The following is a 14,178-nucleotide window of genomic DNA, read 5'->3' on the forward strand; positions in this document are numbered from 1 at the left end:
CTGGACACAAATCGGGTTTTCAGAAAAGGAAAGAAAATAAACAGAGGGTCGAAAATACAAAAAAGGAGGCAGAAAATGCAAAACGAGTTTTAAGGTAGGACAAATGGTGACTTTTCTGAGGCAGCCCGCCGTGGCTGCAGGCTTTCAGTTGTGTCATTGAATGGTTACTTTTCTGAGGCAGCCTGCCGTGGCTGCCTGCAGGCTTATTTATTATAGCCCATTTAGTTAAAATAGTTGATATAAAATGTTTATAGTTATAGTTATGTGATGGTTGTCCTGATTTAGACTGGTGTTTTTTTGGGGGGAGGGGGGGAGGTTGCGCGATGTTGCACCTGGGTCCAGATTAGGGCAGAACCGGCCCTGGCTACATTTCAGGTGTAGTTTGTTTTATGTATGTATGTACTTGCATAGATGTGTACTTGGTCTTCCAATATGGCACCTAACAAAATCTCGCGGCGCGGTGACGTCATGCGGTAGCCCTCTATAGGGCCTGACTAGCCTTTGGTAACACACTAAACAAATTATCTTTCATTTTTGGCACTTTTTCTGTTTGTGTAGATGGGAAGACATACTGAGAATCCAAATCGCCAACATTTGAAATAATAATTGTTTTGAATTATTTCTTGTCTTATTTAATGAAGGTTGTAATAGAATTAGCCTACATTTGGCTTAAGCTGGATGAGACCGAGACATAACTTTATAGCCATTTGTTAAACCGCTGACAGGGAACGTAATTAACCGTTCCGGGAACGAAATTTTTTTGTTCTAACCGGTTCGGGAACGTCTATTTAATGGTGGAACCCAAAACCGGAAACGTTAAAATTCCGTTTCTGTTCGGAACGAACCAATAGGAAAAAAATTCTGGTTCAAAGCCCTGGTTTTACCTCATTACTAGCCCTAAATTGCCCTGTCCCAACTTTTTTTGGAATGTGTTGCTGGTCTGAGACGTACAAATGAATGTATAATTAACAAATTAAGTGAAGTTGACCAGACAAAACATGAACCATCTTGGGTTCATACAGTCTGCAATGCAATACAAGTCAAAGTAAATTTAGAAATCACTATTTTTTTTATTTATTTGTATTTTCCTTACCATCTCAACTTTTTCTGATTTGGAGTTGTACAAGAATGCCGTAAAAATCAATTAGTAGGCTGACATGCAATACATTCATTCACATATCAGATTAAAGAAAGAAGGGTACATCACAGATTAGATGTACTGCCATATAAACCATTTTTAGAATAAAAAACTGAACAAACAAGCACAAATAAATCAGAAAAAGTCACTCTGAGGTCAATTATGTTTTTAAACAGGTAGGTTTTCAACGTGTACTGTACTCTCTGGTGCATCTATGCAGTGAACACAGTTATATAGGTCAACATGAGCAATCAGAGCCTGAACATTTAGCTGACATCCCTCTCGAGGTACAAGTAGGTTAAATATCGATAGTAGTAAAATGAATCATGGTTAATATATTCAAAGTGTTCTCATGAGAGTTGAGACGTTTTTAGAGTATTTTTCAGCTCATATTAACTGCAGTTTCTTAAAAAGAATTGAGTTTCATCACATACTGTATTGGTTTTCTGCTGTTCATATGCAAAGCATTTCTTTAGAGGCTTTGGATAGAATAAATTTAAAAAAAAGGGGGGGGGAGAAGAAAAATGACATGGTTCGGAAAGACTGAAAACAATTGATTGAGTCATCCATTCATCAACATGACAACCCATCAGGAGAGCGATTGAACAAAACCTTTCTTTAATTAAAAAGCATCTTTTAATTACATTAAGTAAAAGAATGAAGGCAGCTGCTAAAGATTAAATGAGCAAGTGACAGGAAAGCTCTTTGACTGATGCTACTAATGAAATTAAGTGACTGCAATATAATCTGTCTTTATGCTGTTACAGAACGTTTGACAAGATATGGATTAGGGATGTCTGTATATATTCTGAGCGCTAATAATAAATGCTAATTTAAGGTAATGATTTGAAGGCATGTATAATCAGTCAGCCTCACCTCCACAGCGAGCACTCCTCCAGGCTTGAAGCGGATAGGTAAGGACGGGTTGTCGCGGTTCAGTCGGTCTAACACTGGATCTGGATGGTATGTAAATCCTATGCCCTTGATACTCTCAAAATCCAAATGCACGTTATCCATCTCGAACCAAACTCTCACGACACGGGAGCCCTTTGGCACTGGAGGACTCGGACACTTCATCCGCTCTGAACTAACGTTTACACAGGGTTCCTTTTTCTGAGAGACAGAAGGGAAAATGACAAACGGATTAAACAGAGCCATACTGAAGGAGAGGGAAAACAATAATGTGCAATGGCAGAAAGAAGACAGAGTGGTTGTTAGGGAGAGATAGCAACAGAGTACTGTAGCTTGAGATATAGACTTGCTCTTTCCTATCATGTAGGAACTTCATCAACCAACTTGAGAGGACGAAGGCTTCCTAATGTGTGCTTCCTCTGGAAACATAAAACCAGTGTGCGTTTTCTAACTGCTGCTCATGCTGCGTCACAGGTCAGCTGAACAAATTTGGAGGAAAGTGCTGTCTGCCCTCTTCCACATACACAAGCTCAGTCACCCACGATTGGCTACTGTTGCCCTGATTGACAGTGTAAAAGTATTTTTAAACTCTTGAATGTCTCAGGAAAATGTACTCGTCCTTCTGTCAATTAGATGTCCATGATGGTCAATTAACAATTATTCCTTTGTCCCTCACGCCATCAGACTGTACAACTCCTCTCTGGGGGGGAGGAAGGGTAACAGGAGGACAGAGGATGGGAAGGAGCAGTAGCCTAGCCTGACAAAAAGCAATACTGGACAATGTGCAATATAAATGTGCAATACCTCTCCTGCTGGCCCCCCCCCCATATCTTATTCTTTTTTATATTTGTATATGTAAATACTTAATTTAATTTATCTAGAAGTTTTCTCTATTTTCTATTCTCTGTTTATCTTGTAATGATGCTGCTGGAATTTTAATTTCTCTGAGGGAACCCTCTCAAAGGGATCAATAAAGTTCTATCTAATCTAATTCCACGAAATCGAGTTGTACATGAGCTGATAGCCGATGAGGTGCAGTGTGCCTCGTTGGCTATAAGCTACAGTATATACAACGAGATTGAGTGGAATAATTGTTTTATTCTATTCACATTCACTGGCTTTTGAGAAACAGAGCATTTTTATTTACAGCAAATTATTTTGCAAATAAAAACTTTATACAAAACACCTGACAAAAACATTTCCGCTTAAGCAGACTTCTTAAAAACCTGTCGATGGCTGCATGAATTGACTTTAGTGTTGTTTTTTTGAAGAAAGCGCCGTCTTGCCGAGGTATAGAATAGCTTTAGACATTTATTTAATTCTTCCTTGGACATTTCAGTTGTGCAATTTTCAAACTTCTTTGAGCTTTTGAACCAGTCTAAAAAAAATTAAACAAATTTGTGACCCCTCACCGAATCCAGGGACACATGTCGGCCGAAACGAATCCGAGATAATCGCAAAAGAAGCATTTTTTTCGAAATTTGTGATTTTTGTTTTTTTCCATCATGTGCAAGTTGAGATCTTGAAGAATGCAATCAGTATTTCAGATAATAGATTGTTTTGTTGGAAAAGCATACATTTTTTGTTGCAAATTGTCTCGTTTTTGTCAGGACTGTAGCCTGCTGGGGGGTGTGGGTAAATTACCATATGGGCCATTCACGTGATGATTTAAGTCTTTTGTTTTTTTTTCGCCAATCAGCTGTATGATACGAGCTGAGCTCGTGGCTACTTAAGCTGCATACAGGCATGTAATTTCACTATGGAATGAGGAAGCTAAACAGAGCACAGAGGAGCTGAAACACCGCGAAGCAAACAGACACACGGTATTTACATCGGAGATAACCATTTCTAGCAAAAAAAACCCAACCTCGTTTTCCAGATTGAATGGAATACTTGAATGGTCGGATGATACACGGACCGTTCTAGGATTACATTCCATCGGAGGCATTGGTGTGTGCAAGGCGACGTTTCTCTTTCTGATGGGGTAAGTTTATTAATCTAAGGCTGTGTGGTTATTTTTGCATGTAACGGAGAGTGTTGTGGTTTGGTTAAGCCTAGGTCACAACCGGACGTACGATTTTTTGGCCGTGCGATTTTTGGCGTTTCCCAAATCGCTGTTTTTTTTTTTTGGTTCACGGAGAAAGACGCGCGTTGGCCGTAAGTTTGTCTTGCAACCTGAAAAAAATGTAAGCGCCCGTAGAGTTTGTTTGACATGACAAAGAACCTCTGCAGCCGGTCTGCGGCTCGAAAATCAGCACGTCACACGCGCGCTCTCGTGCGTTTCATGCGCGCCCTCCGTGCGTTTCTTGCGTTTTTTGCATGTAGACCAGCCGTAGGAGCACGTATGGCCGGTTGTGACCGAGGCTTTACATGAAACTAACATTGTGTTAGTTGTGTCATCATCGTGCTCTCTTTCTTTCTTACGGTGTGAGTAATTTTTCAACCACAAAACGTTAAAGTATACTTTAGGACTTATTTTTGTACTTCATACCGTATTTTCTGGACTATAGAGCGCACCTGTATATAAGCCGCATCCGCTCTATTTTTTAAAAAAAATTTAAAAAAAGATATACAAGCCGCACCGGGCTATAAGCCGCAGATATCTATGTTGAAAAATTAGATATTTACTGCATGTACAGAATGATTTTGTACTGTAAATGTACATGTATGTACCTGAACAGATTCTTTCCGAACAGTGCCTTTTAACACGGCAGCAACTTTGCTGATTAAAACGGAACAGAACCAAGAGAAAATAACCGGTATTTATTTACCTTCATTTCTCCTGTGTTTGAAACCACAAGTCACTTTAATCATCTTCGCTGGATTTGAAAATAATTACCAGTTAGTAATTTGTCGTGCGTGTTCTATCTGCTAAAGATCTGCTAATTCTTCTTTGCATTGATTTTTCGTCTATCTTATTTTTGATTCTACTTCCGGTTAGAGCGCCCCTAGCGGTGGAAGAAAAATCCACAGAATAGCCGCACCTTTGTATAAGCCGCATGGTTCAAAACCTAGGAAAAAAGTAGCGGCTTATAGTCCAGAAAATACGGTAATTGTTTTGGGCATACTTTGCATGGAAGGAAAATTGACGTGGTGATCTTTGTTTACATGAAAGTAGCATCGTGCTAGCTAGTAGGGGGTAGAGCTTTCATTAATGTCATGCAAATGAGCACCATTATGTGCCCGCCCTACACCCAGAGTAGCTGAGATGGAAAACTTTGAGGGCGATTTTCTCCCTTTTCTGTTTTAAGAGGTATACACTTTCAAAAGGCCACACATTCTTCAAATATTGTCAGATCTCCACATGGAAGGCATCATTGGAAAGCTTAGAAACTGTACTTTCTGAATCTGTCAATAACTCAAAATGCCCCCGGGCAGACATGTGTCCCTGGATTCCGTTATCGGACACATTTTAATGCTTAAGGACAAAGAATGCAAACAAACCAGCGAAATGACAGGAGCAATTTGTGAAAAACGCAATAATAATAATAATTCTAAAAAAAAATAGATATGTTATTACCATCAAATACTTTCATTCCATATTTTGTTGCTTTTTTGTATTTTTTCGGGTTTTGTTTTCGAGTAGAGTTTTTATTTCGTCCTCGGTTGGTTCAGCAACACGCTCCGCCATTTTGTTTTTCTCTACTCACGGTATATGAGCTGACAGTCGAGTAGTAGAGTCGCCAATTAGAGCGCACGATTGCTCATATCCAGTGAATGTGGATAGAATAATAATGAATATCTGCGATGATCAGCATGCACTGTGCTTCAAAAACACGCTGACACTGAAAGACTCAAATGCTCATTTGGCTATTATTCTTACTATTATTCTTATTTTACACTGAATTAAACAGACAAAATTTCATCAGACTTGGCTTTGAGTGCATATATAAAGGTTCATTATACAGACTGAGCCGTTATTGCATAGTTACACAGCATTTAAGCTTCCAACGCATTTGGACTAAACATAGAAAAAAGATGCAGGAAAGATAAAAGGGTCAAGAATAATACATCACTAAAGAGTTAAGTCTGTGTGAATCTGTGTGTGAATTTCCGTCTATTTGCATTTTTCCAACTGTGGACATTCCACACATTCATAAAGAGTGCTGTACCGTGGCCATGGTGCTGTCGAGGGGAATGTTCCGAGCTGAGACATGACTGTATCGGCGTCTTCTGACATTGCTCTCGTACCGAATGGACATCATCGGCTGCTGGACCACATCCAGGTTCTGGCCGATTACCGTTATATTACGCCCACCTCTATAAAATGTGGAAGATTAAAAGATTCATCTCACTAATTTTATAGCTTATATACAGTGGTGTAAAACAGTGTTTGTCCCCTTCCTGATTTATTTGCATGTTTGTCACACTTAAATGTTTCAAATCATCAAACCAATTTAAATATTAGACAAAGACAACACAAGTAAACACAAAATGCAGTTTTTAAATGAAGGTTTTTATTATTAAGGGAAAAAAAATCCAAACCTACATGATCCTATGTGAAAAAGTGATTGCCCCCTAAACCTAATAACTGGTTGGGCCACCCTTAGCAGCAATAACTGCAATCAAGCATTTGCAATAACTGGCAACGAGTCTTTTACAGCGCTGTGGAGGAATTTTGGCCCACTCGTCTTTGCAGAATTGTTGCAATTCAGCCACATTGGAGGGTTTTCGAGCATGAACCGCCTTTTTAAGGTCATGCCACAGCATCTCAATCGGGTTCAGGTCAGGGCTTTGACTAGGTCACTCCAAAGTCTTCATTTTGTTTTTCTTAAGCCATTCAGAGGTGGACTTGCTGGTGTGGTTTGGATCATTATCCCGCTGCAGAACCCAAGCGCACTGAAGCTTGAGGTTACGAACAGATGGCCGGACATTCTCCTTCAGGATTTTTTGGTAGACAGCAGAATTCATGGTTCCATTTACCACAGCAAGTCTTCCAGGTCCTGAAGCAGCAAAACAGCCCCAGACCATCACACTACCACCACCATATTTTACTGTTGGTATGATGTTCCTTTTCTGAAATGCTGTGTTACTTTTATGCCAGATGTAACAGGACATACACCTTCCAAAAAGTTCAACTTTTGTCTCGTCAGTCCACAGAGTATTTTCCCAAAAGTCTTGGGGGATCATCAAGATGTTTTCTGGCAAAACTGAGACGAGCCGTTATGTTCTTTTTGCTCAGCAGTGGTTTTCGTCTTGGAACTCTGCCATGCAGGCCATTTTTGCCCAGTCTCTTTCTCATGGTGGAGTCATGAACACTGACCTTAACTGAGGCAAGTGAGGCCTGCAGTTTTTTGGATGTTGTTGTGGGGTAGGGTTGGGCGGTATTACGGTAAGAAGGTATCCCGAGGTATCCAAAAGTACCAACGGTATCGGTCTCATTACCGTCATTTTAAAAAAATATATAATATCTAAATAAATATGGAGTACATGAGGTCATAATATAAAATAATAAATTGAAGATCATCCCGAATAACTGTGTGATCGTATTTTCACTAATTCTATCAATTTCCTAAAGAAGTTCTCATCGCGTGCAGGGTTGTTTATGTCGTTACCATGGCAACCCTGCGTGACATTTGGAGTCTGACAGAAAGCTTCGCAAGAGAGTGAGACCGGGGGTGTCATGGCTCAGATGGCTAAGGCACCGTACCATAAATCCGGGGACCCGGGTTCGATCCCGACCCGAGGTTATTTCCCGATCCCGTCTCTCTCTCCCCCGCTCATTTCCTGTCTCTCTATACTGTCCTATCTAAAAAAAAAAAAAAAGAGAGACTGAGACCGCAGTTGAAAGATGGCAAGTCAAGATAACGAGTTAGTGGCAAAAAAAAAAATACAACATCGGCAGTGTGGCAGTATTTTGGTTTCAAACCAAACGAAAAATCTAATATGTCCCCTAAGGCACACCATAGCCTGGGGTACTCCACTTCCACGAGATCTCTCCAATGAGTTGTGTTTTGAGTAGGTTACATGAGTAACAACAAGGTAAAATAATATAACGTATGACATTTGGGATGTGGGTAATAAACGTTTGAAATGTCCTCTACTGAAGAAACGGAAGAAAACATCGTAGCGTGAACTGTTCGGTTTCTGGTGGGAATTAGCAATGCGCTTGCTATCTTTGTTGGGTGTGTTAAACCGTATGGATTTAAGTGGAATAATTGTAAGGAGTTATGTGATCAAGACAACGTTTTAAGCAAGGTAAGGCCATTTGATTATTAATTTCCCCGCCACGGCATGACGTGGGCCCATATGATTTTGCCTTGTGCAGCTATCACGCATTTGAATTAGGTTCGCCTCATTTGCGCTGAAGAATATGGTTTATCGCGCAGTCTAAACGGACTTGGGTGTTGGTTGATTCTTTTTCTTTTTTTTATTTCCCATGCTTGAAAGGGTATGATCCTGCTCATCGTGTACTTTTTTTTGATGGAGTAGGTGAAATAGTGCTGCAAATGCGTTTCAACGCAGACATGTGTAAACGACAGTTGAATGCTATTTTCAAGATGAAGGAAGAGTTGCGTGATGCTTTGAAATATCTCTTAATCCATTCATCAATGCACAAAATTCGCTTTGCTGCTTAATCCATACCACAATGCACACAATTCGTTATGCTGCTTTTAAATAGTACATTTGAGGCATAGGCGCACGTTACACAGTAGGCCGAAACAAAATATTATTTTTTTCTCGGTAATAGCGTATACCCCGGGAAAACACAGAGACAGTTTAAAGGTATCAAAATTTGGATACCGCCCAACCCTATTGTGGGGTCTTTTGTGACCTCTTGGATGAGTCGTCGCTGCGCTCTTGGGGTAATTTTGATCGGTCGGCCACTCCTGGGAAGGTTCACCACTGTTCCATGTCGTCGCCATTTGTGGATAACGGCTCTCAATGTGGTTCGCTGGAGTCCCAAAGCTTTAGAAATGGCTTTATAACCTTTTCCAGACTGATAGATCTCAATTACTTTGTTTCTCATTTGTTCCTGAATTTCTTTGGATCGCAGCATGATGTCTAGCTTTTGAGGATCTTTTGGTCTCCTTCACTTTGTCAGGCAGGTCCTATTTAAGTGACTTCTTGATTGAGAACAGGTGTGGCAGTAATCAGGCCTGGGTGTGGCTAGAGAAATTAAACTCAGCTTTCCAAAGATGTGATAAACCACAGTTAATTTATGTTTTAACGGGGGGGGGGGGATCACTTTTTCACACAGGGTCATGTAGGTTTGGATTTTTTCCCCTTAATAATAAAAACCTTCATTTAAAAACTGCATTTTGTGTTTACTTGTTTTATCTTTGTCTAATATTTAAATTTGTTTGATGATCTGAAACATTTAAGTGTGACAAACATGCAAAAAAAAAATCAGGAAGGGGGCAAACACAGCAATGGTATTTATAGTACCACACAGGAAAAACAAACAAACAAAAAAAAACAGATAAATAGCAAAAAGGTATTATAATCTTTTATTTACTACACTGATGACCAGCAAAATCTTAAAATGATATTTTGCTGAATTAAACTCACCCATAGAAGCTCTCGGTAGGAGTCGCATCAGTGATCACCGGATCCTCTAGATAGTGAAACAGGATATTACCCACAGTCCTCTCTGCTGTTCCAAACTGCACCCGGACACGTACTTTTGCAGTTTGGTTTGAGTGGCTGGTGCGGCAGACCAGCTGTGTGTCACTCACTGCAACCACACTGTAAAATTAAATTAAATAAATACATATATAAAACAAACGAAAAAAAAAACCCTAATAAAATGGATAATTTCATTGTCAACTCTAAAATATACAGGATGTTCTTTTCACATGTGTGCGTGACACACAATTATTATCCATACAGGACACTTTTTCGATGGAATAAAAACATGTGCTCTATTCCCTTCTAGCAGGTTTCATTAATTTGGTTTGATAGCGTTGTACGCATATCACTTATCCTACGTGTATTACGTCACTCTACCCAATGGAGAATGAGCGTTGAATATGGTTGCATCGTTGTCAAGACGACATGACATGACACATCAGAGCTGATTCCAATGTCCAATGAGAAAGTTTTCTGCTGCACATGCAGAAGCATTTCTCTGTTCTCCGGGAAAGAGAAAGACGCACTGAACACCGGAAAGGCTACCAAAACTTAATTAAATATTCTTCACGCATATTTACAAAAGAAAAACATACTGACGGACACTGAAAAACTGGAAAAGAGACACATTGGAGACGCAAAACTTCTGCGCTAGCGAGCAACTGTGACAATTTGTAAACAAACGTGGCTGCCAGGTTTGCTTCGTTAAAAACGAAAGATTTTGAAAGTAAAAGGCACATTGAAGACCCAAAAGGCTACTAAAATTTCCTTCGATATTCACATATTTATAGGAGCTTTTGGAGTTGGACCATTTTTATTGCTAGAACTTTGACTTTCTTACATGTACATTGAATTGACAGAACATTGAATTACATTGGATCAGAATCAGGATTGGATATTGGTAAGCATACATGTCAACCTATACGGAATGTCCGTATTTTATACGGATTTGATTCAATAAACGTAGTATACAGGCGTATAAATAAAGTTATACGGATTCTTTAAAAAAAAGTCAATATTTATTTAGAGCTATAATCAATTCCCATGATGATAAAGGAACGCATAACATTTACAAACGTACTGTACACCACAGACAGCCAGTAAAGAGTCTTATGAAATCGCGCGTTATCTTGTGGTAGCGAGACTTCGTTCCACTTTTGATCATGCGCACACCGCATTGCGAGAATCCCGACAACCGGGAAGTCATAGACATATAAACATAGACGCCGCCTTCTGCGTAGAATCACACGTCGTCCTCGCCGCCATATTGGATGTGGCAAAGTGGAGATTCTTCAACCGTCTCTGGTATAGCGTCTAGACAGTAGCCGAGAATAAAGATGCCTCATTCATGTGCTGCGTTTAACTGTACCAACAGGTTTACCGTCCAAACGAGATCACATGGGATTACCTTTCACAGGTGAGATTGGAAAAATACTTTTCATTGTATTTGGTCATTATAACGTAATTTTATGAACAGATTTTCCTGACTTTGTGGCTAATATGAAGTCTCGCGCATAATAGCCGCTCGGTGAAACCTGTCTCCAAACAACGAAGTATTTCCTTCGTAACTACGCTGATAACACTTTGTGTTTTTGTCAAATATTGGAGCTTTGTATTCATTCTGAAGGTTTATTGTTATTAATATTGAATAAAAAGTAACTGGGATACATCATTGTTAATTATCATTCAAATTTTAGGTAAATTATTTTAATTTGCATCTTATACGGATTTTATAAGGGAAATACGGATTTTGGAGGTTGGCTATACAGGTTTGATTGACCAAAGGTTGACATGTATGGGTAAGTAACCCCCTGTTCTTAATTTTCTGTAAAATCTATAATTGTTCCATTGAATGTGTATAATAATAATAATAATAATAATGGCTTTTTTTGTGGTATATCCGATATATTCCATTCAGCTAGAACCCGTCTTCAACTCGTTCAACATCATGCTAGCTGAATGGAATATATCTGATATACCACTCAGCACCAGCCAATAATATTTAAATGCTGCATGTTACTTTTTTAATGACAAGTTTAATGAACGGACTCACATGTGACAAGGCTGCGAGCCCACGAATGCCCGGAGGTCAGTGTCTTGCCCTGTGAGGAGCTGAGCACCGTGCACGGTAAGTCTGGTGCCTCCTGCCATAGGGCCTTTACTGGGCACAATGCGGATCAGCTCAGGGTTCTGGTAGGTGAACGTCTGCTGGGACTGACCGGGCTCTGAGATCCCCACCGCAGTCACCACCACAGGCCCTGCGGTGACATTCATGGAAGGCTGAAGCTCACACATGATTCTGAAAACACACACACACAAACAAACAGCAAAATGAATACCATACATATGCAGGACCTACACCCAATCAAACCATTAAAATATGCTGGTCTGACTGAATTTCTATGGAAACGGTATCATTTATCTGAAGGATTTTCTCACACAGAGCCGCATTATTTGCATTAAGAAAGGAAACGAGAGCTCGCTGAACGTCACACCAGTAAAGATAATGTTGAAGTTTCGTACAGATGATTTCCATATCAGTCTTACATTTAAGGGTGTACTCACACTAGGCAATCTGTTTACGTTTGACCCCCAAAGTCCAGTTTCTTTGAGCAGTGTGATCGCTGTGGGCCCGGTTTAGATATTGTGCCCTAGCTTGCTTGAAGAGGTAGACTTGGGCACAGTTCAGTTGGACTCAGGCACAGTACACAATTACTATGATCGCTAACCATGCCCAATTGTACTTGGGCACAGTACAAGGCAAATGTGCCTCGAGTGAGTATACCCGTAAGCAACATTTATTGTTAGGAAGAAGCTACGTCCATCACTACCACTGATGGGGTTGATTACTTTATTAATCCCCAAAGGGAAACTGCAGACTTCAGTTTCGAGAGGCGGCGTACACCCTGGGCAGGTCACTGATCTATCACAGGGCTAACACAGAAACTAACAGTGATTAACACTCACATTCACACCTATGGGAGTAGCCAGTTGACCAAATCGGCATGTCTTTAGACTGTGGGAGAAAACTGGTGCGCCCAGAGGAAACCCATGCAGGCACGAGAAGAACATGCAAACTCTACACAGAAAGGCCCAATTAGGGCGTAAGTTTCAAACCCAGAATGTTCTTGCTGTGAGGTGACGGTGCTAACCACTACGCCACCATGCTGCCCAGGAACAACATAATTATAACATTTTTTAAACCAATAAGTAAATAAATATATTACATTACAGGCATTTAGCAGACGTTCTTATCCAGAGTGACGTACAATGTACCCAGAGCAGCCTGGGGAGCAGTTGGGGGTTAGGTGCCTTGCTCAAGGGCACTTCAGCCATTCCTGCTGGTCCAGGGAATCAATCCAGCAACCTTTCAATCCCGAAGCTGCTTCTCTAACCATTAGGCCATGGCTTCCCCCAAAGAGTTTAAATTAAAAAAAAAAAGTATAAATATACTCTGACTATAGTCTAACCACCCTGTGATAAATTGGCGACCTGCCCAGGATGTACCCTGCCTCTCATCCGAAGTCAGCTGGGATTTGGCTCCAGCTTTCCCTGCAACCCTGATGAATAAATGGTATAGATAATGAATGAAAGGCTGGATGTATGAATGGATGGATATAGTCTCACCCTTTTTTACCTGTTGTCCTACTGACCTAGGAAATACAGTTTCACGCAACCCACATCCTTATCTCTAAAATATCAAATCCGTAACGCAGAGTTTCCCTCAGTAGCATAAGTACAGTATTGTGTACTTTTAAAACGATATTTTTGTTCCCATTTAAATGATTTATGTTTTCAGCAAAAACACTGCAATAGGTCTCCTATTTTCAATCAAATGTTGTCTGTTGCCAGAGTGTATGGTAGTGAGTGACTTCTTTTGTCCTGTCGATAAGGTGTTGTCGTCTCTGGCATTGTGTGTGGTATGATGTTGTCTCCTGCTTTGTCTACTGTCTTCGTGGCTGTATTTGTAAGACTGATTCAATTTGTAGTGATGTGAGTGTCTTGATGGTTTGTCTGATGTGTAAACACTTTTCTGTTCTGTTACTGCTTTGTTTGTTTGTTTCTGTTATGCTTGTTTATGTCTTTGCTTTTAACAACCTGACTTTTACAAAAGTTGGTCACACGGGCCTACAAACATCATGCCTAAGGACTGAAGTTGAAAATTAGCCCGCAGGCTAACGCTGGCACATTTACAGTTTTGTTAATTAATGTGCAATATCCTTTTAAATAAATGAATGAATGAAATGAAATCTACGACAGGAGTATATCATTAAAACATATTTTCGATTATAAAGAAAGAAATGTAATATAGAGCACTGGTTAATGGTAGTGTGTCCGAGGATGCGTATACCGGGTTGATATAAGGTAAGCGTTACGCAGCGGCTTGCAGGTGACTCCAGCCACCATTACTCCATTCTCAATATCCTCGTAACGCTGACCCAAGTTGGAGCCCAGGACAGTGACGACAATCCCTCCTTCTAATGGTCCTGTCAGTGGCCTAACCTGAACACAACACACAAACACGTGTAAATGCACATGCACTATATATAAAACTA

General features: G+C 40.2%; 1 protein-coding gene across 3 annotated transcripts in view; it reads right to left on the reverse strand.

The window, feature by feature from the left end:
* Nucleotides 1-14,178, reverse strand: part of plxnb3 (plexin B3) — a 275,840-nt gene that overhangs the window by 41,308 nt on the left and 220,354 nt on the right. For all 3 annotated transcript variants that reach the window (XM_060932435.1, XM_060932436.1, XM_060932434.1), the window contains exons 14-18: nt 13,974-14,125; nt 11,676-11,921; nt 9,563-9,739; nt 6,163-6,310; nt 2,015-2,251 (exon numbers count right to left, since the gene is read on the reverse strand). In XM_060932435.1, coding sequence (XP_060788418.1) covers nt 2,015-2,251; nt 6,163-6,310; nt 9,563-9,739; nt 11,676-11,921; nt 13,974-14,125 — 960 coding nt within the window. The remainder of the gene's footprint in view (nt 1-2,014; nt 2,252-6,162; nt 6,311-9,562; nt 9,740-11,675; nt 11,922-13,973; nt 14,126-14,178) is intronic.

The sequence above is a fragment of the Neoarius graeffei genome, chromosome 10 (genome assembly GCF_027579695.1).
Source record: "Neoarius graeffei isolate fNeoGra1 chromosome 10, fNeoGra1.pri, whole genome shotgun sequence".
NCBI lineage: Eukaryota > Metazoa > Chordata > Actinopteri > Siluriformes > Ariidae > Neoarius > Neoarius graeffei.